The sequence below is a fragment of the Sturnira hondurensis genome, unplaced genomic scaffold, assembly GCF_014824575.4.
Source record: "Sturnira hondurensis isolate 20B ecotype Veracruz unplaced genomic scaffold, ASM1482457v3 Scaffold0005279, whole genome shotgun sequence".
In the NCBI taxonomy this organism is placed as follows: domain Eukaryota; kingdom Metazoa; phylum Chordata; class Mammalia; order Chiroptera; family Phyllostomidae; genus Sturnira; species Sturnira hondurensis.
Genome location: NW_028077910.1, coordinates 5,408,572 through 5,429,871, shown reverse-complemented (window position 1 = coordinate 5,429,871; position 21,300 = coordinate 5,408,572). Strand labels below are relative to the sequence as shown.

At 43.0% G+C, this 21,300-nt stretch overlaps 1 protein-coding gene and 1 pseudogene across 1 annotated transcript; both read right to left on the bottom strand.

The window, feature by feature from the left end:
• Positions 1-2,823: 2,823 nt before the first annotated feature.
• LOC118987392 (tubulin alpha chain-like) lies at positions 2,824-4,480 on the bottom strand (annotated as a pseudogene).
• Positions 4,481-4,556: 76 nt separating this feature from the next.
• Positions 4,557-19,640, bottom strand: TNFSF10 (TNF superfamily member 10). The gene is made up of 5 exons (XM_037046512.1): positions 19,464-19,640; positions 12,951-13,088; positions 10,160-10,202; positions 7,136-7,237; positions 4,557-5,303 (listed from the first exon to the last, which is right to left on the bottom strand). Exons 1-5 carry the CDS (start codon positions 19,593-19,595, stop codon positions 4,864-4,866), a joined length of 855 nt encoding a protein of 284 aa, XP_036902407.1. The 5' UTR covers positions 19,596-19,640; the 3' UTR covers positions 4,557-4,863.
• Positions 19,641-21,300: the final 1,660 nt, after the last annotated feature.

The following is a 21,300-nucleotide window of genomic DNA, read 5'->3' as shown; positions in this document are numbered from 1 at the left end:
TAGGAATAAATTTAACCAAGGATGTAGAAAACCTGGACCTGGAGAATGATAAGATACTGGAGAAGAAACTAAAGAAGATACAAATAAGGGAAGCATATACCGTGATCAACAGTGTGGGGCTTCCAGGGGTAGGGAGGATGTGGCTAGTGGGTTTTTGGTGAAGCACAGGGGCTGGGCAGGGTTGGAGGAAGGTGTGGGGAGTGGTCCCCACCCGAGAGCCACACACTTCAGTCTGTCCTGGATTCCACCCAAACTTTGGCAGGGCAGAACCACCAGGAATCAGGAGAGGGGTTGCCTGGAGAGTAGGAGAGTGGGTATTCTGTGAGGGGGAAGCCCAGTCAGGTTCATGGGAAAGTGGGGGAGATAGTCCCAACCCCAAAGCCACACAGCTCAGTCACTAACACCCCCTGAGTCTGCCCAGACTTCTACACCCCAGGCCAAGCAGCTGACTCCTCAGCAGGGCATAAGCTCCAAGGGGCAGGCTACAGGGAGTCCAGAGCCATTGTTTTCCCCCAGTCTGGTGTCTATGGGAGTGATCTGCACAGTAAAGGTGTCTGCTACAGGTATCCTGGCTGCAGTCGCTTCAGCTTTCTCCTCAGAGCCACAGACCCCAGCCTCTCCTCACACGACTCTAGTCCACTCTGCCCAGGGACTCTAGTCCCTTCACCAGAACCCAGGGTGAGTGGCTGTGAATGAGGTTTTGTGCATTGGCCCTTTAAGAGGGTACCTTTATCTCTAGCAGACTCTTCGCTTTCCCTAGCAGACAGAATCTCTGCTGATTTTCATAGCCAGAAAACCATGTGGGCACCTCTTCCTGGCTCTGGTGCTCTGGGCTGGGGAGGCTGACTGGGGGTTGAGATCCCACGCTTCTCAGGGGGAATCTTTGCAGCTAAGATATCTCTCCGGAATTTCAGCTGCTCTCTGTGGGAGCAGGGCCAGCCACTTTTGCGTCTCCCTTCTTCCTATCAGTCTCCGTGTGGCTTCTTCCATACATCCTTGGCCATGAGACTGCTCTTCAGCTAGTTTTGAGCTGATTATTTAGGTTTATTGCTCTGTAACTTAGTTCTAAATGCAGATGTGTCCTGGAAGGAGGGAAGTGTGACATCCCTCTAGGATCCACCACCCTCTAGGATCTCTGGCTCTCAGTCCTTCATGTTACTTAGCTAGCAGCCGCGTCCCCCCAGTCTCTGCCTCTGTTGCCACATGGAGTTCTCCCTGTGTGTCTCTGTTTCCAGATTTTCTTCTCTTTGGAAGGACATCAGTCATATTGTAGTAAAGGCCCACCCTATTCCCCTATGTCCTCATCTTGTCTAGTCACCTCTACAACAGCTGTATTTCCAAATAAAGCCACATTCTGAAGTGCTGGGTGGTATGACTTCAACTCATCTTTTTGGAGGGTAAATTCAACCCATAACAAAAGCATTAACCATAAGGGAGAGGGCTGCTATGTTTTATTACATTAAATAAAAAGTGAGCAATTCCTCTCATCTGTAAGATATGTCAGATAAAGGAGATAAAAGAAATTGGAAGTCCTTTTCCCTATTTTTAGTAATCTCGGTACTATAAAACAAATGTGAGTGCTAGATAAACAAAACTACACACTTCAACACAGAACTATTTTTATTAAAAAGTAACATTTTAAAAATGTAGTACAAAAATACAAAGTAAAAATTAATTTGTTTTAGACCCCTAAGTTATTTGTCATAAAACATGTTACTCTTTTTCTTTGGGTTTTAAACTTCGGTTTAAAGGGTCTTCTCTATTTGAGATTACTTTTGGAATTCTCTAGTTCTTTCTACGCCATTAGGTATTCATTCATTCATTCATTCACTCACTCATTCATTCATTCACTCACTCATTCATTCATTCAGCAAATCATTTACTTTCATATATGTACAGCAGATATATATGTAAACTGGACTAAATGTCCCCATTTATAGAGATACAAGCTTTAAAAATCAGACAAATAAATCCATTTGTTTGTATATAAGAATTTGATTAGTGTTATAGAAAAAATAGAGTGAGGAAAATCAGAAATTCCAGGTGTCTCTGACATGTTGTAAATTTAAATATAAATAAGCCTTTTTGAAAAAGACCGGCTTGCTCAGGACACATTTCAATGAATGAATGCGCATATACTGAAAAAGTAGATATTATGCTATGTTTAGGAATAACAATTACAAGAGATTAGACAAATATGCCAACTAAATTTTTCTCCAACGACTTAGATCAAATGGTGAAATAAAATGTTTCATGTCATGATTTTGGGAGCAAACAGCAAACTACTTGCTGTTTTTCTGGAAGGGGTAAATAAATGATACAACCTTAATGAGATAAGTATTAGATACTGACATTTGGCAGTGGTGAATCAGCGTGCTTCCTGATTTGGCTCTTTTCTGCTGATTTACCTTTGTCGAGTCTGCTTTCCCATTTCTCCTCCTCACGTGACACCAAATTCCCTAGATTCTGATTAGAGGATTAGTCATTATAGAGTCCTTTATCAAACACACCTTCAGTGCTTTTGGACAGCTTGACTTTCAGTAGCACAAGCCATTCACAAACATAATTTCATTAAAAATGATAGTATTTTGACTGGAATTTTCTCATTTCAACCAAATGCAGATGTACAAGACAACTCCTGCAAAGTGCCGTGCAAGGCAACCGCCCTTTGCACGCTGCATGTGTCGACAGAGGATTGCCTCCCAAGACTGTGACCTTTCAGCAGGGCCCCTAAGTCTTCCAGCTTTGCAAGTGTCGTCCCTTACAGCAACCTGGAAGCTATCGATATGATATACTGTTTAAGATCGTTACTGTTTCTTTTTATTTTTTTTTAAATTTAAGACCGGGAGGACTTTTCTCAAACCCATCAGGGAAATGAACAGGTTGGTTCTGTAACAATAACAGAGCATTGAATTGTAAAGCACAGGCCAGTAATTATATATATATAATATACACTGCTACATTCAAATGAACTGATCAGACCACAGCCTTCAATGTTTAACACAGAATAAGTATCCCTGAAAAAGCAGCACTGTTGTGACACTTTAACCGTAGCATTCCTCTCCTTCCTTACCCTCCTTTGGCGGAATCCACACCAGCATCCTCATATTGTTCCAAAGGCAGCCATGTCCTCACCGGCCTCAGAAAACTGTCCTTCCTCCATGCCTTCACCCACATACCAGTGGACAAAGGCACACTTGGCGTAGGTCAGACCAAACTTGTGGTCCAAGCAAGCCCAGGCCTCAGCAATGGCTGAAGTGTTGCTCAACATGCACATAGCTCACTATATTTTGGCCAGGTCTCCACCAGGCACCACAGTGGGAAACTGGTAATTAATACCAATTTTGAAGCCAGTGAGGCACCAGTCCACAAACTGGATGCGGCACTTGGTCTTGATGGTGGCAATGGCACCATTGACGTTTTTGGAAACCGTGTCACCACAGTACAACAGGCAGCAAGCCATGTATTTACGAGGGTCACATTTCACCATCTGGATGGTGAAATGCGAGGTGTAATGCGAGGGTCACATTTCACCATCTGGATTGTTGGCTCAAAGCACGCATTGGAGATCTCTGCTACAGAAAGCTGTTCATGGTAGGCTTTCTCAGCGGAGATGATGGGCATATGTGGCCAGAGGGAAGTGGATATGGGGATAGGGCACCAAGCTGGGCTGGAGTTTGTTCAGATGAGCATTCAGAGCTCCATCAAATCTGCAGGAAGCAGTGGTGGAGAACACAACTTGATCTATTAACCTATTCAGGTTGGCATAGGTAGGGCATTCAATCTCCAGGTTTCTATGACAGGTGTAGACAGAAGCAGCTGTCGTAGATGGCCTCATTATCAACCATGAATGCAAAGGATGCTCCAGGGCGATGTGGATGAAATCGTAGGGCTCCACTACAGCTGCGGAAGCCTGGGGGACTGGCTAATGGAGAACTCCAGCTTGGACTTCTTGCCATAATTGAGAAGATTTTCTATCAGCAGGGAGGGGAACCCAGAATCAGTTCCCCCAACAAGCTGTGGGAAACCAAGAAGCCTTGAAAACTGTGCACTGGCCAGCCAGTTGCTGAACTCATTACAAGATGAGGTCGATGATCTCCTTGCCAATGGTGTAGTGCTTGCAGGCATTTACTGGGATCATCTCCTTTGCCTGTGATGAGCTGCTCAAGGTGGAATATCTGGCAGTAGGTACCAGTTGGAACTTCATCAATGACTATGGGTTCTGGGTTTACAAACACTACCCTGGACGTGTGCTTGATAGTGCCTCTCACTGACAGTATTCAAAGAGTCATCTCCCTCCCACCTGTGATGGTCACTTGGCATCTGGTCATCAGGCTGGATGCCATGTTCTAGGCAGTAGAGCCCTCCCAAGGCATTGCTGATTTAGACCTCAGCCTAGCCAATGTGGATGGAGATGCATTCATGCATAGTGGCTTTGAGGCTGTTGGGGGGTGGGGGCATGGATGGTGTGGAGGAAGAGGAAAGGTTGTTGCTTCTTACAGCACGATTCTTAAGGTGATAGATAGAAGAAAACCTAAGATCACTGCTCTTCCAGGATCTTTTCAAGAGTAGATGAATAAAGACAGGTGTTAATTGCTACACATGTTTGACAACTGAGGATCTTCTGGATTTCTGTTAGCAAACTGGTATCAGGTAGAACACTGAAAGGTCTTTTAGCATTTTCATTTTTCTTTGGTAACAAGATGGTCCCTTTTCAGAGACATTAAAAACACATGTGTTGAAGAGCTTTTCACTGTAGCTGCCGTGCTCAGGCTGTCTTACTTTGTCAGATGCGGTGGAATATCATCTTGAAGCAAAAGGTTACTTTGACAGCACTGTTGTTTTTTTCTCTTTGCAGATCATCTAGCCAATTAAAAATGCCCCGAAAAAACTGGCTTCTTGGTCCAGGTCCATCAATTCTTCATTAGTTACAGATACAAAAATTCTGTCATTTGCCTTAAGTTCAAATATTCCACCTTGATAGATGGAATAGAGTCCATATTCTGAATCTTTGGACCAACAACTATTTCTAGCACTTTTCATCAGCAGTATAGGGTCATTGTACGTTGTGAATTTGTAAATATATTGTACCATTTGTTTGTTTTTCCTTCTGCTCCCTACTGTTGAAACATCCTCAGGTTCCTGAAATCGAAAGTATATTTGGGAATAAATAAAATAAAACCCCGTTTGATGGATAACTAGCTCTCCATTCCTCAGGTGCATATTTTTCAAAAATGAATGTCCTTTTCTTGATGACTCCCAGGAGGTTATTTTATGGCCAAAAACATTTTCATTCTTGGAGTCTGGATGAAGGTTGGAGAGAAAAAAAGTTAACAAAAGGCAGTTCGTAGCAAAGCAAGGCATGTCTAATAGCTGTTGGTAGACTACTTTTTGGTTGGTGTTGCAAAGGATTTCAATCAAATATACAACTTCTTGCCCCTCTAATCTTTCAAGGATTTGAAACTCTGGTCATATAGAAATCTGAAGGCCTCTGTGTTATTGTGACCTGTTGGGAGAGTACCTTATTTTTCCGTACCTTGTTCTCCAGTTACACCACATCTACTGTACTTATTTCTGAATAATAGTGCAGATATGGTTCACTCTACACCTGGGCAGAACTTCTGTCCTGAACCCTTGTCTCCCATTCTGCGCTGTGAGCACAGAGAGCATATAAAGAAACCAAAAGGAACACATCGATGTCCTCAAGCCTAAAGCTCAGAACTTCTTGCTATTTCTTTGGATCTTTGGCTTCCCTCCTTGGTCTTTCGCAGGAGCCAAAGGCAGCATCCAAGCTGAAGGCATCTCTAGTCCACAGTAAGACAGAGCACAAGGTTTGGCAAAGACATCTCTCATTTAACGATCTTCAGATCCTTGGATCTTTAAGTCCTAGAGACTGAATAAAAAAGGGCCCTACAAAATATGATATTCCTTTAAACTCCGGGCTCATCTCCATGACTGAAATAAAATTTAGTTTTTCAAGAGTTTAAAATATCATATTTGTTGAAAAGTAGTGAACCGTAACATCACAATAATTATCTCACTCATAAGCAGAACTTGTTAATTATTTATAAAACACAAGTTCAGGAATATCAGGAAGGCAAATGCCTAGAAAAATTCAAAACAACAACCCTCCCAAAACACCCCATTAACTGATGTCCGAAATTTCTTTAACTTTAGACAAAACCTTTCACCATAACAAAAGTGACTATTTAGTGAGTACTTAAAATACACCAGGCATTTTGCATGTGTTAATCTTTACTGTTTTATGTATTAAAGATTATCTCTATTTCGTTTAAGAAACTGAAGCTTGATTAGGTTAAGTAATTTGCTCAAAACACACGTCTAGATAAGGAGGAGCTGGGAGTGGGGGTGTGCAGACTGCAAGAGGCATGCGCGTAACTACAGTACTCAACGGACACCTGCTCTGCAGTTAGACAGCGGGTTTAACATGGTCAGTTAAACTGTATGATGCTGACACTTCTGTAAGTAAAAAGGAGTTAAGTATTGGCAACTGCCTGCAGTTCAACCTGAATAAATGTCACAAGGGGTGCTCTGTGACTAATGACAGATTTAGAACCTTGAAGAAGAAGAAGGTTTGATAAAAATGAGAAAGAGAGGCCCTGGCTGGTGTAGCTCAGTGGATTGAGCGCAGGCATGCGAACCAGACGATCGTGGTTCGATTCCCAGTCAGGGCACATGCCTGGGTTGCAGGCTGGTTCCTTGCAGGCCAACTCCCAGCAGGGGACACATGAAAGGCAACCATACATTGGTATTTCTCTCCCTCTCTCCTTCCTCTCTGAAGATAAATAAATAAAATCTTTAAAAAAAAAAGAAAAAAAAATGAGAAAGAGAAATTACTTTAAAGAAGAAGGAAAAAGCAAAAATGGAGACATGGCAAACTCAAAAGCCAAGTTTTCCCACTATGTAATTTTCTGGAGACCAGTTATATCGGGGCAATAATGGAGCCATTTCTCTTGTGGTCTTGCTTCTGAAGAGTCAGTCTGAGACCTGATTACGGCTGCTCATTTTGTAGACAGCTATATACACGTTTCAGGTACAAGTGAAAAGAATAAATTCTTCGGTACAAATTCATCCATTGCCTCTCTTTAAATCATATGTTAGTTGTGTCTCTTACTTGGCACTGGGGGTGTGTTTCTTCTCTGTTTGTCCCCTGTTATGTGAGCTGCTACTCCCTGAAGTTCTCTTCTTACTTGTGGAGGACCATTCTGTTGACGTTCTAAAAGAGAAATGACAAAGAATGATCAGAACGTGTCCGACTACCTCTCAAATATCACATCAATGTCTACAGCTATCACCAATCCCACACTGCAAGTACTCAGGGCTTCCCACATTGAGTACATGATTTCATAAAAATCAGCCTGCATTTATGTGTGACGATCAGTCTACTTCAATTTGTTTAATTTGAAAAGTACTTCTGATGAAAAGAATAAGCAGTGATTTGGGTTATAATTTATCAGTGTCTCAGAAGTAATTGCAGTGAATATGACAAAGTGAAGATGATGGCCCTTTTCTAAAAGTACCCAAACAAACAAACAAAAATCTGTGGACCTGCAATTATCTTGCTGAGTCATTCAAGTGCACAAATAGCCCTGGCTGGTGTGGCTCAGTTGGTTGGAGCATCGTTCCACAAAGCAGAGGGATGCCCATTTGATTCCTGGTCAGGGCACATGCCTGGCTTTTGGGTTCCATCCCTGGGTGGTGGGGGCATAAGAGAGGCAAAAACTGATGCTTCTTTCTCACATCAATGGTTCTCTCCCTCTCTTTCTCACTTCCTCCTGCTCTCTCTAAAACTAAATTGATAAAGTGCACACATAACCAGGTATTGGCAAATTTCTATATTGAGTTTCTATATAGAGTCAGAATGATACCAATTTCATAATCTTTATGTTTTCCTCTCTGCTAGCTACTAGAATTCTGAAAGAGTGGCAGAGGTAACAATTGTCCACGTGTGCTACAAGCTGGTATCCATCAGTCATTCCCCACCGAGCTTCCAAAAGGAATGTGAACCGACACACTGTTCACGATAATCAGGACATGAGCATACAAATTGCTCGTTCACTAGATCATAACAAACAAATAACTTACTGACCACCATTGAAGTCCTTTGGAGCAGCCTTAAAAAATACAGATGCAACGAACTGCTCTTTCAAAAAATCTGCTCAAACTTCCCAAATGTGCTTACAATTGGTTTTTCAAATTGGTTTCTCAAAAGAATAAATTATATTCTTTTACCAAGCAAATATTGCCAGGAACAAGGCACTGCACTCCATCCTGCAGGGGCAGCAAAGACTGATCACTTATTACGCTGACTAAGCCCTCAAGGGACTTAAACAGTCTTTTAAGGAAAACGTGAAGAACTAGGAAGTGAAATCTTCTATTGGAAATAGAGGGGGATATCTTTTGAGAGGAAGTAAAGATTCCTATTCATTGGAAAGCTGAGGTCAGGGGATGATTTGTGCTAAAACCTTTTTATTCCCTTACTCCAGCAAACCGAAGTACCCGTCACATCTAAGACAGGCATGCTTCCAGGGACAGGACAAAAGAATGATAAACAAACAAGTGCAAGAAAGTGTTTGAGGTTCAAGGATGATTATCTTCATGGGGTGAGGATGAGCAGCCTTTGAGCCAACCCGGACAGGGAAAAGGCTGAAGCAAAATGCACAAAGCACTCCCGGAACTCAGGCAGGAGAGGAGTTCAGTTTCAGGCTTGAATGATGAGCCAAAGTATAAAGGATCTGAATGCGAGGCTAAGAGATTTTGGTTTTAGAGGGTGTGGGAAGACTCTGAAAGGTTTTGACCAGGGAAACAGAAAGGCATGTTTTGTGCTTTAGTTTTATCTATCTCTCAGAATAAGATTTGATGGATAGAAGGTGAGAGGGCTGGAGAATGGCAAGTCTGGAGAATACCAGACCACAGCTGCAGAACTGAGAGCGACAGGCCTCAACTTAGGCTCATAGTGGAAGGAAGGAACTGAGCGGAGGTGACAAAATTCCATAGGGGAAAAACGAGTGGGAAATGAGAATCTCTTCTCACTTCTTCTAATTTTGTATTGATTGTTACTTACTCAGGATAAGTGGACACATACACGGTGCTGAAGACCAAACATGGCATGAGGATGCATAGTCAATTACATATTATTCTCGAGGTGCTCAACTTTCAAGGTCGATGTGCCTGTCCATTTCCTCATCACCTCCATTGTTAAATAATTCACAATGTCCTGCCTGCCCCTAGACCTTAGCACTTGGTTTTCCGGTATTCAATAACAAAATCCAATTATAAATATCTTGCATTAGAAGTCACTGCAAGGATATGGAAAAGCCAAGATTTGAAAGCAAATTCTTTTTTTTTGTTTTGATTTTTTAGAATCAGTTGTTGATAGTTGTGAGTTTGTTGTCATTTTAATGTTCATAGTTTTAACTAAAAGATACAAAAATGAAAGAATATGAACAAAGTAAGCGTAATAGGAAAAAAGTATAGAGGAACTTAGATGGCCAGGGAAGATCTGACAATTAAGTGAGGAGGAGGGAGGATGAGAAGGTGCCAGTTTTGTAAGAAGCTAGGAATGAAAGAAGCCGGTGGAGGCCCAAAGAAGCCAGCCTGGGCAACAGCACTGTTGGAGGTGTGGGTCACGAACAGGAAGATGGCTGTGGCGTGGGGACCACGGGATGAGAACTGCGGGTGTGTGGGCGATTGTTGGGAAAGGGATGGGGGGGGGAGGGGTTGCTGCATAAAGTCATAGACCTGTGGTGGTCAGAAGCAGAGAAGATGGGTGATTTGGGGGCCCTTGCTTATCTTACTTCCAGCCATGTTCTAGAAAGCATTTAGATGGCTTGTGTACAATACACTAGAAGGTAAAAAAGAATGATTGAAGAAGTTGAGGTGAAAGGAAAATCCATGTTGGAAAAATAAGATTCAGCTGAAATGAAGTCCTGGCCGTAAGTGGGCCACAGATTTGGTTCTGAGCTTTTCTAGCTACCAGTGCAAAAAAGGAAACAGAATTAAGCAGCTGGAAACACGGAGCAGCAGGTCAGGGGCAGGATGTGTGGGTGGGGGCAGAGTGAAAGAGGGTGGGGGGTCATTCACCCTCCCACAAAGGTGACAGTAGAAAGTTAAAATAACAACAATAAAAAAATACTACCTGGAACTGTAGAAATGGTTTCCTCATAGGTTCTCAAAACCATCTGCAAATAGTATTGAATAAAGGTTGTTAATTTCCCTAAAAAATTTAAACTGACTGTAGAATGTCTATGGCCCTTTTTCCTAAGGTCTGTCAGGTTTCTGTGTAAGGTACAACCTAGGAAGATTTAAGTTGTTCAAGCACAGACTGGGAGCAGGCAGGGTGTGAGCCAGTAGGGTGTGAGCCGGGGTGAGCCCTGAGGTAGCCATCCTCACATGCCGATCAGGAAGGGTCCTCTGTCTGGGAGAGCTCTGTTTCCAGATGAGGCCTTTGAGAGTCCACACCTGGAGCAGCAGAGGAGTAAGGAGCCATCTGCTAAATTAGGTCGGCCTCATCTTCGACAGACCTCCCTCCTTGGGGCAGACCCGTCACCTCGAGGTCTCTGAGTGGGGAGTGTGTTTGTGTGCATGCATCTGTATGCATGAGTGATCTGTGTAATAGAGGCCAGGGACCTCAAGCTATCGGACAGACTCAAACCTCATGACACAAGGTACACCTCCTCTCTCTCGATGCCCAGAGATACACACAGCTCAAGGTGAGGTGTGACCTGGCCATACATGTCATCCTCTCATTTCTGAGATTGTGGCTGAGGCATTCTTAAAGATATTTTACCAAATTCCCATAGCTTTACTAAAAATCTAGTATTACCTTCTTTGTACTAACCAGTGGGAAAACCCAGTAAATGAGAGTAAACACTGAGACTTTCTGTTAATTAAGCAGATCCTCTCTTGGCTCATCCACAGCTTCTAAATCCCCTTCCATTCCATTCTGTCACCCCTGGGGACTTTGTTCATCACAGCCCTCCTTTCCTATCACTGTTGTTCATTTTGCAACTACCCGAAACTCCCCTCCTCTGTACTCCCATCTCAAATCAGATGCTCTCTGCTTCTCCGTCTGCATCAAGCCCTGACTCCGGATAATGGGGGGGGGGGGGCTACGAGTCCAATGGGCATTGGTGTATGAGAAGGGGAAGCAAGAGGTGGCCTCAGCGTATTCTCTCTCTCTCTCTCTCTCTCTCTCTGTCATTTCAGGACAGAAAGGAAGGGAGAAAGATGAGCAGCAGAAAGGAGAGAAAAGTAATTCCCACAGTGTGGGAGGCAGCATACAATAATAATTACAGTATGGTCAGATGGCTTAGATTCAAATCTGTCGATCAGTAGCTTGGGAAACTTGTCGAGTCACTTCACTGATACAATCATTAACTTCTTCATCTACTTTTTAAAAAGAAGAAGAGGAAGATAATGATTTCTTCCTCACAGAGCTTTGTGAAAACTAAAGGAGATAGCATATGTAATGGTTATAGGATGTTTACTGGAAATAGCCTGTTTAGTTAATGGCACCTGGAAAAAAAAGGGAAGGCCTTTGCCCCTACACTCTCACCCACCCCTCTGGGTCCCGGCTTCCCTATCCTAGTTGGTGGCAGGATGTGAGAATGGGCGGGACAGGGAGAATGGCAGGAAAGTGATCCGTAAATCCATCCCCACTACTCTCATCTCCCCACTCCCAGCTCCAGCATCTAGTTCCCCTTTCCTGCCTCAGTCCCCAAAGCTGTGGGTTTGCCACACCCTTAACCCCAGGGTCTGTGGCGTCCCATTTCTAGGTTCCTCAGTACCCTTCCCAGCCCTGGGCCTCGTCACTTGGGGTGATGAAGTCGCATCTGCTTCAGTACAGCGTGTGCGCAGTGGGCCCTACTTCCAGGGCAGCCACACAGCACAGGTATTTCCAGGACTCCCAGGTGGAAGTCTAATTTCATTTCCCATAGAAATAGCATGATAGCTGATATCTGGGCTCTATGGTGAGGACTGTTTCGGTTTGTAAGCTGGATTCCCAAAGCACCAATAAAACACCGATTCTATGAAAAGCCATACTGAGTACCAAACAATGGACTCGAAAGCATGTCATTAAAACACGTCTTCCTCCTATTCCAGGAATGTCCCGGTATTTTTTAAATATCAATCATGGACTTCCCACTTTAGAGCGCTTTCATATCTGTGTTCTCATTGGACTTTTCTGAGTAGGCAGAAGGCAAGCATCCCTAGATACCATCTGATGAAGAAGAAAGGGTTCTAGAGGAGGAACTTAATTCGACATGTCACAGTGCTGAAAAAATTATTATGTATTAATCGTATTACATCATCGAATTAATCGTATTTTGTGAAATAAACTGTTAGCTAACATACTGTTTCTGCCAGAGATCCCATTTAGGCAACTTCCATAGACAGATAATACTGTATTGTGTCATTTAATAACTATAAATTGAGATGTCATCACCTTCAGTTTTTCTGTATCTCTTCCTTCCCTCTTCCTTTCCTCTTTCTTCATCTCTATATGCATAAAAGTAAATGTATATTTTCAGAGTCAACATCTGGGAAAAATATAGAACACCATTATTTGGCCTCTTTTGTTTTCTGAATAGAAAAAAACCACACACATCCTTCATTGTTGTGTGACCTTGAACACATAGCTCTGCCTGTGCCTCGGTTTCCACGACGTCAGATACAAAGGTTAGACCAGACGGGGAGGCTATTCAGAGTAGAGGCATGAACTTTATAGAGCAGGAGTCGACTAGGACCCGCTGTTTGGTGCTGGTTCACCTTTTTCTAGTTCTCTGAATTGAAGAAAAAATCCCTCAACACTCTGGACCTCAGTCTCTCCTGTTGCAAAATGAGGAGTCTAGACATGATGGTCTTAAATATTCCTTCTCCTCCAACCTTCTGCGCTGGCTGGTGAAGTTACCTGATAGTTCACCTACCTTTCGCACTAACTGACGTAGTTGCCACCTCACATGCCAGCAGGGGTTGTTTATACTATCGTCATCATAGGGGTCCCAGGAACCATCATCTTCTTTTAATAAGCAAGCAATGCCGCTCTTGGACAACTTCTCCTGCACCTAGGGCGAGATAGTACATCACACAACATCACTCACGAATGCTTTTTACATTTGCCCATTTAGAAGTTAAAACTACAGCCACTGATGAAACATTCAGGGTCACCCTGGCACCCTGGATACATTGATGGCTTAAAATTAAAGTAGGCAGGCTGTTCTTTGCCCTTTAAATGAAAGTAAGCAGTTGGATATGGTGGACATGGAACAAGCATGGGCCAGGCACTCTGGGTCACAAGGCCCTTGATGGCCCCTGCCATTAGTCAGCGGTGTGTCCCTCAACAAAGAGCTGCTTGTCTTCTGTGTCTGTTCTTCACCTGAGTTTTGAGTTGGTTCACTGTGGTGACCGTTGAGGTCCCTTTCAGTTCTAACATAGTGTGGATCCCATTGTAAAGTTGGAAACTCACCGAAGTACAAAGTAGGCAGTGAAGTCTGTTAAAATGTAATGATTCTAAATGAAAAATGAGCCAAACAGTCCTGGGGGCAGGTAGTGTTCTGTTACTGGATCTGAACTTTGGCTCTCTGGGTCAACTAGTAATTGGGATTTCTACTTCTCTTGGATGGCCATGTCTGGATCACGTTGCCACTAAAAATCTGAATATTGCCTCATTAAATATCCACACTAACTAGGGATTTATTTACCTGCAGAAATTTTGATAGGGGACTCAAGACTTGGGCATTTTTAGCTTAAGGAAGAAGTTATAAGTCTAGCAAGTAATGTGTATGTTAAAAGCTTTTGTTTCAAAAACTACAGATAAGGCCCACCCTGGCTCCAGGGAAAACAGCCCACCCCTTGAGGCACTGTTATAAGATTACTGCCTGGGGACATCCGGGCCTTTGTGTTCCAGGGAGAGCAGAGGGCCACCCTCCCCTGGAAACAGCTAACTGCCCAGAACAGGAAAGCTGCAGCTTTGCTCACCTAATCCTCCCTGAATTTCAAAGCCCTCCTTGTTTATCCACTCACCCCCCACCTTATAAAAGGTCTGGCCTGGAAAGAAAACACAAAATGGTTTGTTAGGGTATGAACCCACCATCTTCTCAGATCGACAGCCATCTGAATAAAGCGCCCATAAAAGATTCAATGGCTGTCACTGCTTATGGGATTTGGTAGTGACAGGCAGCCCAAACACCCGTGTTTTTTCCGGTTTCAATTTGAAACAGCATTTGAAGTTTTGCTACCTCATCCTGCTTGAGAATAAACATTTATAATGGCCAGATCATTGTTGTCAACAAAGTCCTCGCTTGATGTCAAACACTCATGCCCCCTCCCTACACACACACACACACACACACCCATGCATGCAAGCACACGGAGGTGCACACATACTTCTCTAACCAACCACAGCACTTCAGCCTGATTAGTGGTTAATCTTACATAGAAAAACAGTAAATTCACTCAAGGTCAGAATTATCATTTTAATTGTTTCCATTTTAACCATTGAAATTAAGGAGATGTTATTACCTGGTACAAAACTGACCTTCCTATGGAAAGACGATATCGTTCCAAATCAAACTAACTGCTTGCAAGAGGTCCCAGCCAGAGCCACACGGTTCTGTGCTCCGTCAAGTACCCCATGGACATTTGATCAAGGTCACTCAAGTGCAAAAATAAACACCTGAGTTAATTCCTCTCACATACTCTGGCATAGGACATTCATTTACTTTTAAATGTTTGTTTTCTTCCTTCCTTCATTTAATTACCAGAGTACAGCATTCTCCTGGTCAATGCAGTGAAGGTGACAGCTGGGACCACCTGAGTCCAGACATGAATAGCAATGGAGTTAGAGAGGGTTTCTTTGCCCCTACTCACCCAGAGTCTTCTATTTTAGGCATCTATTGACATCTGCAATTGATGTGGGAACTGAAAAAGCCTTTCCAAAAGAGAAACTTAATTGCATATGCTTTAGAAATATGAGAACTTGCCTAGCAGGGTGGGGGTGGGGGGCGGATCAGGGTGGTTCCAGGATGGACTTTGGCTCTATCCTGGCCTATTCAGTGTGAGTGTAGCTTGGCCAGGCACTGGTCTGAGGAAGCTAAAGAAACAGGTTTGCAAGCTTCTATAACTCAGAGTACAGAAAGCTGTATGTGACACAGAAAGGAAAGAGCAACTTGGACTCCTACTTCACAGCAGCAGGAAGCTGTCAAGCACGGGAGGCTGCGGGGTAAGGGGCAGGAAAAGGCTGAGCCCAGAGCTGCTTGGGGTCAGGATATACTGTTACTGTGAAAGGAAGCAGGGTTGAAGAGGGGTGGGTTTGAAGCAGGGGCCAGAAGTAGAGGTCAATTGCTGCTTAGTGACTCTGGATATCCTCTGGGAATTTTTCAGAAACTTTCAGAACCTTGCAAATTGAGGATGTCCTAGGTTTACACGGGAGGGAGGTCGACAAGATAACATGACACCATTGCTACCTCAAGTTCAGTGAAGCCCAGAAACATTGAGGATACACAGGCAACCTAGAAAATAGAGATAACTAAAAAACACTTTTCTAAAAGCAAAACAAACAAGCAAAACACTGCTAAAATGACCTAATCCCACCTCCTAGTTAAATTTTGGATGATCTCTCTTGTGTACAGGGTTAAGATATGACTGTGTGGGGGCAATTTCGTGTATTGTTGTTTTCTCTTAAGACTATGTAAAAAGTCATGTTCCTTAAATCTGTATAAAAATCATATATGGGTAGCATAAATATTTTTATGACATTCACTGTAGAAAATGTATAAAATACAGAAAAAAAGGAAAAAAATCTTACCATAACCTTACCATCTAGTGATCACAATTATCAACATTTTGGTGGTTCTTTCTCTAGACATTTTTATGCATAAATATTGATTTCTGAACAATAGAAATGCAGAAAGAAAACCCCAGCCATACTCCCCATCCCTGTGTGATTCCTTGCATTGTCATTTTTGGTTAATTTCTTCTACAGATCTCACCCAATTCTATTAACTAGACAGATGGGGAAGAGGAAGAATTCTGGGTTATTTCAAAACTGAGTAATGATTACTAATGTGATGTCTTTCTCACCTCCTCCTTTCCACCTCCAAGTATGGTTATTGCTGTACCTCCCAGGCTGGGGCTTTTCCCTCACTAGCCTCTCCCACGTGTTGGGGCCAGGAGGGTGTGTGCACTGCTTTCATTTGCACGTCTCAGGAAAGATGGGCAGATTTGCACCGGGTGCCTGCTCTTCTGTCCCAGAGCCTCTGGCTCTGTGAAGTGGGCTTCTCCAACTGCCATTGGTGCCATTGGTGCCATTGTCTAGGCCAGGACCACTCAGTCTTTGGCAGGGCTTTATGTCAGAGGGTGGACTCCTTGGCCAGCTGGCTCAGAGACTTTGAGGTGGCAGTATGACCCTCTCTGCTGCCCAGGCCTTAGTGTCCGACAATCATTTTCTGTAAACTGCAAATAGCATAAAGGATCATTTATGGAGATTGGTGGGGGAGGGTCCCCTTCTCTTTTCCCGCCCTATCCATGATGCCACAGTGACAGGCAGTCCCAGTGTCATAAAACTTTTTCAGAGAGAGAAACTTTGAAGGCGGAGTCCATATGTATTGTTCATGCTTGTGGTTCTACCATTGCATTAGTGAAGGTCCAGTCCAATGTTACTCAGGCCACCTCGACTCCCACTCCCTATCATCCTGCAAATTTTCAGGAGCTAAAACCTCCACTGTGAACTATTTCAGAAAATTGCCACATGTTGAATATGCTTTTCCAAACTCTGCAGACAGCCAAACAGATTCAGATCCATTTTCCTTTGCAGTTTCCTCAGGAAGAGGGTGTTGACTTCATGAGATGCTCACTACTAATTACAATGGCTACTGTTTACTGAGCACTTATGTAAGGCCTGGGTTCAAAAGTGGGCTTTACTTTTCTAAATTACTTTGTAGTTTTGGACAAATCACTTCCTGGAGCCTCTGTTTACCTATAAAATGAGGTGATTGTGTTTCCTTTATATGATTGTTATAAGGGTGAAGTAGGGTAATACTCTGCAAGGCTTCTATCTAGAACATAATATTTGCTTAGGATCTGCTAATTCTCCTTCCTTTCTGGCTCTCGCAATGAATTTTTCTGTATGTCTGCATATACGTATACACACACTATGCAATCAAGAAAAATGTACAAGTAGAGAGATGTTAAGCTTTATTTGAAATTTCCATTTTTTAAAAGATTTTTATTTATTTATCTTTAGAGGGGAAGGGAAGGACGGAAGGAGAGAAATATCAATGTATGGTTGCCTCTTGTGAGTCCCCTGCTAAAAACTAGTCTGCAACCCAGGCATGTGCCCTGACTGGGAATCGAACTGTGATCGTGTGGTTCGAAGGCCCGCCCTCAATCCACTGAGCTACACCAGTCAGGGCTGAAATTTCCAGTTTTATAGTTGAATTCAAAACAACTTGATCATATACAGAAAATTGCATGAGTCAGCTCGATCAAGAACCAGTTAATTTAGTTTTTTAATTAGACCAACTTGTAATGCAAGCAAATTTAGGGACACACTTGTGTACAGAGAGAGAAGTTCACCCTGTTTACACTGCAAAACTAACAAAGATTAGATATGCTGGCTTCCAACAGACAAACACGGCAGTACCCCAGCCTCTTACACAAACTCGGAACTGAAGACATGATGATAGTTACATTTTGTTCTTACAAATATACAAGCTCTTCTGAATGAGCCTTCTGATAAAACTGACTTTCCTGGTCCTCTCATGGCAGCCATCATTTTCATAATTTTCTAGAAATCAAACAAGATTCTACCTCATTCATTTCTAATCCACTGACATAACCAAATTTATATCTACAGTATATACAAACTGCATTTCCTTAACAGATAAACTCACTATGGCTTCTGTGCAATTTCTATTTTTCTGCGACCTTTAGTCTTGCATTTTCTAGCCAGCTGGTGATTTGATATTGCCTTATCATAATGTAGCAGGGCACAGTGTGCATTCCAGGGTGCAAATATGATAACCCTGAGGGCGCCCTGCTGTGGAGGGATGACCCCCCTGGGTCCACCTCTGCTTCCAAAGCCCTGTCTGAGTTTCCATAAGTAATTTCTCTAGGAGTTTCCACTTTCTTCATCTGTTAAATGAGGGGTGTTCAAAGTTCCTCCCAGCTTACAGTTCATGATAGATTAACCAAAATATATATGAGAAGCCAAAAGGTTGGGTTGGTTTACTTTCAACAATTTTGCATTCATAGTTCCAAAAGTTTTATATAGTTAACAAATACACAAATTAAAATGGCACTTTTTTTTCTCCTTCAGGTGTAGGTGGATTCATACCTGGACATTCCATAGGCATAGAACAGTAGTTTTCTTTTCAATTATTTTATGATGAACAATAAAATGTGAGTTCACCTGATAGCCACTATGTTACAGACTTTGCCCATTGCATGCCTGTGGCCAGGGAGGAACAGGCAGAATGCTAGTCCTTTATATTCTCACTATGGTCAACACACAAACACCACAGACCTAAAACCAAAACATATTTCAAAGATCTGATCTGTCTCCACTCCACGTCCTGGAGGAAAGAAGAGAAGCCAAAGCCCAGTTCTGATTTCAGTTCAATGTGTATTATTCTACCTCCTAACTTTTGGAAGCCTGACTTGTCTGTGTGAAACCTTTCCACCTACTAATTTAAGATATTTAAAAGAAAGGTGTGAGGAAGAATCTGGCATTGGTTACCAGCTCTGAAACCAGAGGATAAGCAAACAATCTGTAAAGAAAGCACTTCTGTCTGTGCAGAGCCCAGGTCCAGCTTGCCTGCAAATCCACTGCAATTAGCCACACCTAAGACAATACCATTATTGTTTGTGTTTTAGAACTTGCCTTTGGGTGGAACTCGGACTCTACCCTGCTCCTTGTGTTACTAGTGATATCACCACGTTTATGAAGGTCGGTTATTATTCAACAAGTATTTAATCAACACAACTGTATACGGGAGCTATGTGCTAGCCCCAGGGGTGGGTGGGTGAGCAAAAGCAGACAGGTCCTGCTCTGATGCAGCTACTCTGACCCCCAAGAATTAGAGTCAAGACCTAGAAAACATTTAGCAAGCAAGCACTCAGCGAATGATAGCAACTGCTGGTATAAAATACACATACAGCTGAAGACAAAAAACCACCTCAGGAGTTTTGCGGCCTGCGTCTGTTAGTAACTGAGCTGGTAGGGCGAGTTGTACAGCTGAGCATTTTCACACAGTGCCTTACGAAGTTCTCGGTAACTATTAATGCATGTCAATACATACTAGCAGTCAGGGTCCACAGACTGAGGAAGAGAACATTTTCAACGCTACAAAGTTTTCAAAGAGGAGCAAGTCCAGAGGCAAAGGAGAGGCAGTTAACTCGAGGGCTGGCAGCGTCTGTCCACCCATGTCCATTGTACTGACCTGTTTCAGTTCACTGGTGAAGTACAAGTAAGTCACAGCCACAGAGACGGACTGCAGAAGGACCGTAAAGATCAGGATCAGCACCCAGTTCAGTCCTGGACTGGGGCTCCCGGGAGTCTGCAATGCAGCCATGGCTTGTCGGGTGAGACTGCTGCAGAGTCTGTCCGGCAGCTGCGAAGGAAGGAAAACTCAAAAGGGCAGGGGGTGGAGCTCAGTTGCATTTCAAGTGGAAACTGAAAGCTACTCTGTTGCAGTTAACTTTCTATTTGCCAAAAGCTTTGAAAGTAAAGAAGCTTCAGTCAAACAGTTCTTTGTCACACAGGGCCTGTCAATTCCTGCACATGTGCATTGGCCCACCTACAGCACCCCTAGGTTCTCAAGGTGCGTGTCGCCCGATACCACAAGCAGCTCCTGCGTTACAATCTGCTCCAGGAACAGGATATTCTGGAAAATGACCCTGCTGAGTAGAATGCATGTGATAACGTGCTGGGTGAGGGAAGCCAGGGTGTAGTCCTGGAAATCGTGGGGGTAATCCCGGTGTGGTGCCCCAGTATTGGGGGCACGCCCCCAGTGCTCCTGTGGGTCTTGCAGAGGACCTACCTGCATGGGGGAAGAGAAGCCACTGAAGCAAATGTGTAGGAGTTAGTGGTGAGTTTATGTTAGTGAGAAAAATAAGGAGATGAGATTCTGAGGCTAGTCCTAAATCCCTTCTTGAAATTTTGCCTTTTTGTTTTTATTTTATTTTATTTTTGTAGATTTTATTTTTGTTTCTGCTTTGGAAAGAAGGGGCTTACATTGCATTTTATTATTTATTATTTTTTAAATTATTTTATTGATTATGCTATTACACTTGTCCCATTTTTTTCTCCCCTTAATTCCCCTCTACCCTGTACCCTCTTCCACCAGCATTTCTCACCCCTCACCTGCTCTCGGTTCATCTCCATGGGTCGTACATATAAGTTCTTTGGCTTCTCCATTTCACATACTGCTCTTAACCTCCCCCTGTCTAATTTGTGCCTACCAAATATGCTTCTTATTCTCTGGGACTTTTCCCCTCATGTTCCCCCTGCCCCCTCCTTACTGAAAACCCTCCATGTGATCTCCATTTCTGTGAATCTGTTCCTGTTCTAGTTGTTTGCTTAGTTCAGTTTTACTTTCTTTCTTTCTTTCTTTCTTTCTTTTAGTTTTGGTTGTTGTTAGTTGTGAGTTTGTTGTCATTTTACTGTTCATAATTTTGTCTTCTTTTTCTCAGATAAGTCCCTTTAACATTTCATAAAATAAGGGCTTGGTGATGATGAACTCCTTGAATTTGATCTTATCTGGGGAGCACTTTATTTGTCCTTTCATTCTAAATGATAGCTTTGCTGGATAGAGTAATCTTGGATGTAGCTCCTTGCCTTTCACGATTTTAAATATTTCTTTCCAGGCCCTTCTTGCCTGCAAGGTTTCTTTGGAGAAATCAGCTGAGAGTCTGATGGGAACTCCTTTGTAGGTAACTGTCTCCTTTTCTCTTGCTGCTTTGAAGATTCTCTCCTTATCTTTAATCTTGGGTAATTTGATTATGATGTGCCTTGGTATGTGCTTCCTTGGGTCCAATTTCTTTGGGACTTTCTGAGCTTCCTGGACTTCCTGAAAGTCTATTTCTTTTGCCAGATTGGGGAAGTTCTCCTTCATTATGTTTTCAAATAAGTTTCCAGTTTCTTGCTCTTCCTCTTCTCCTTCTGGCACCCTTATGATTTGGGTGTTGGAATGTTTAAAGTTATCCCAGAGGTCCCTAAGCCTCTCTTCATTTGTTTGAATTCTTGTTTCTTCATTCTGTTCTGGTTGAATGTTTATT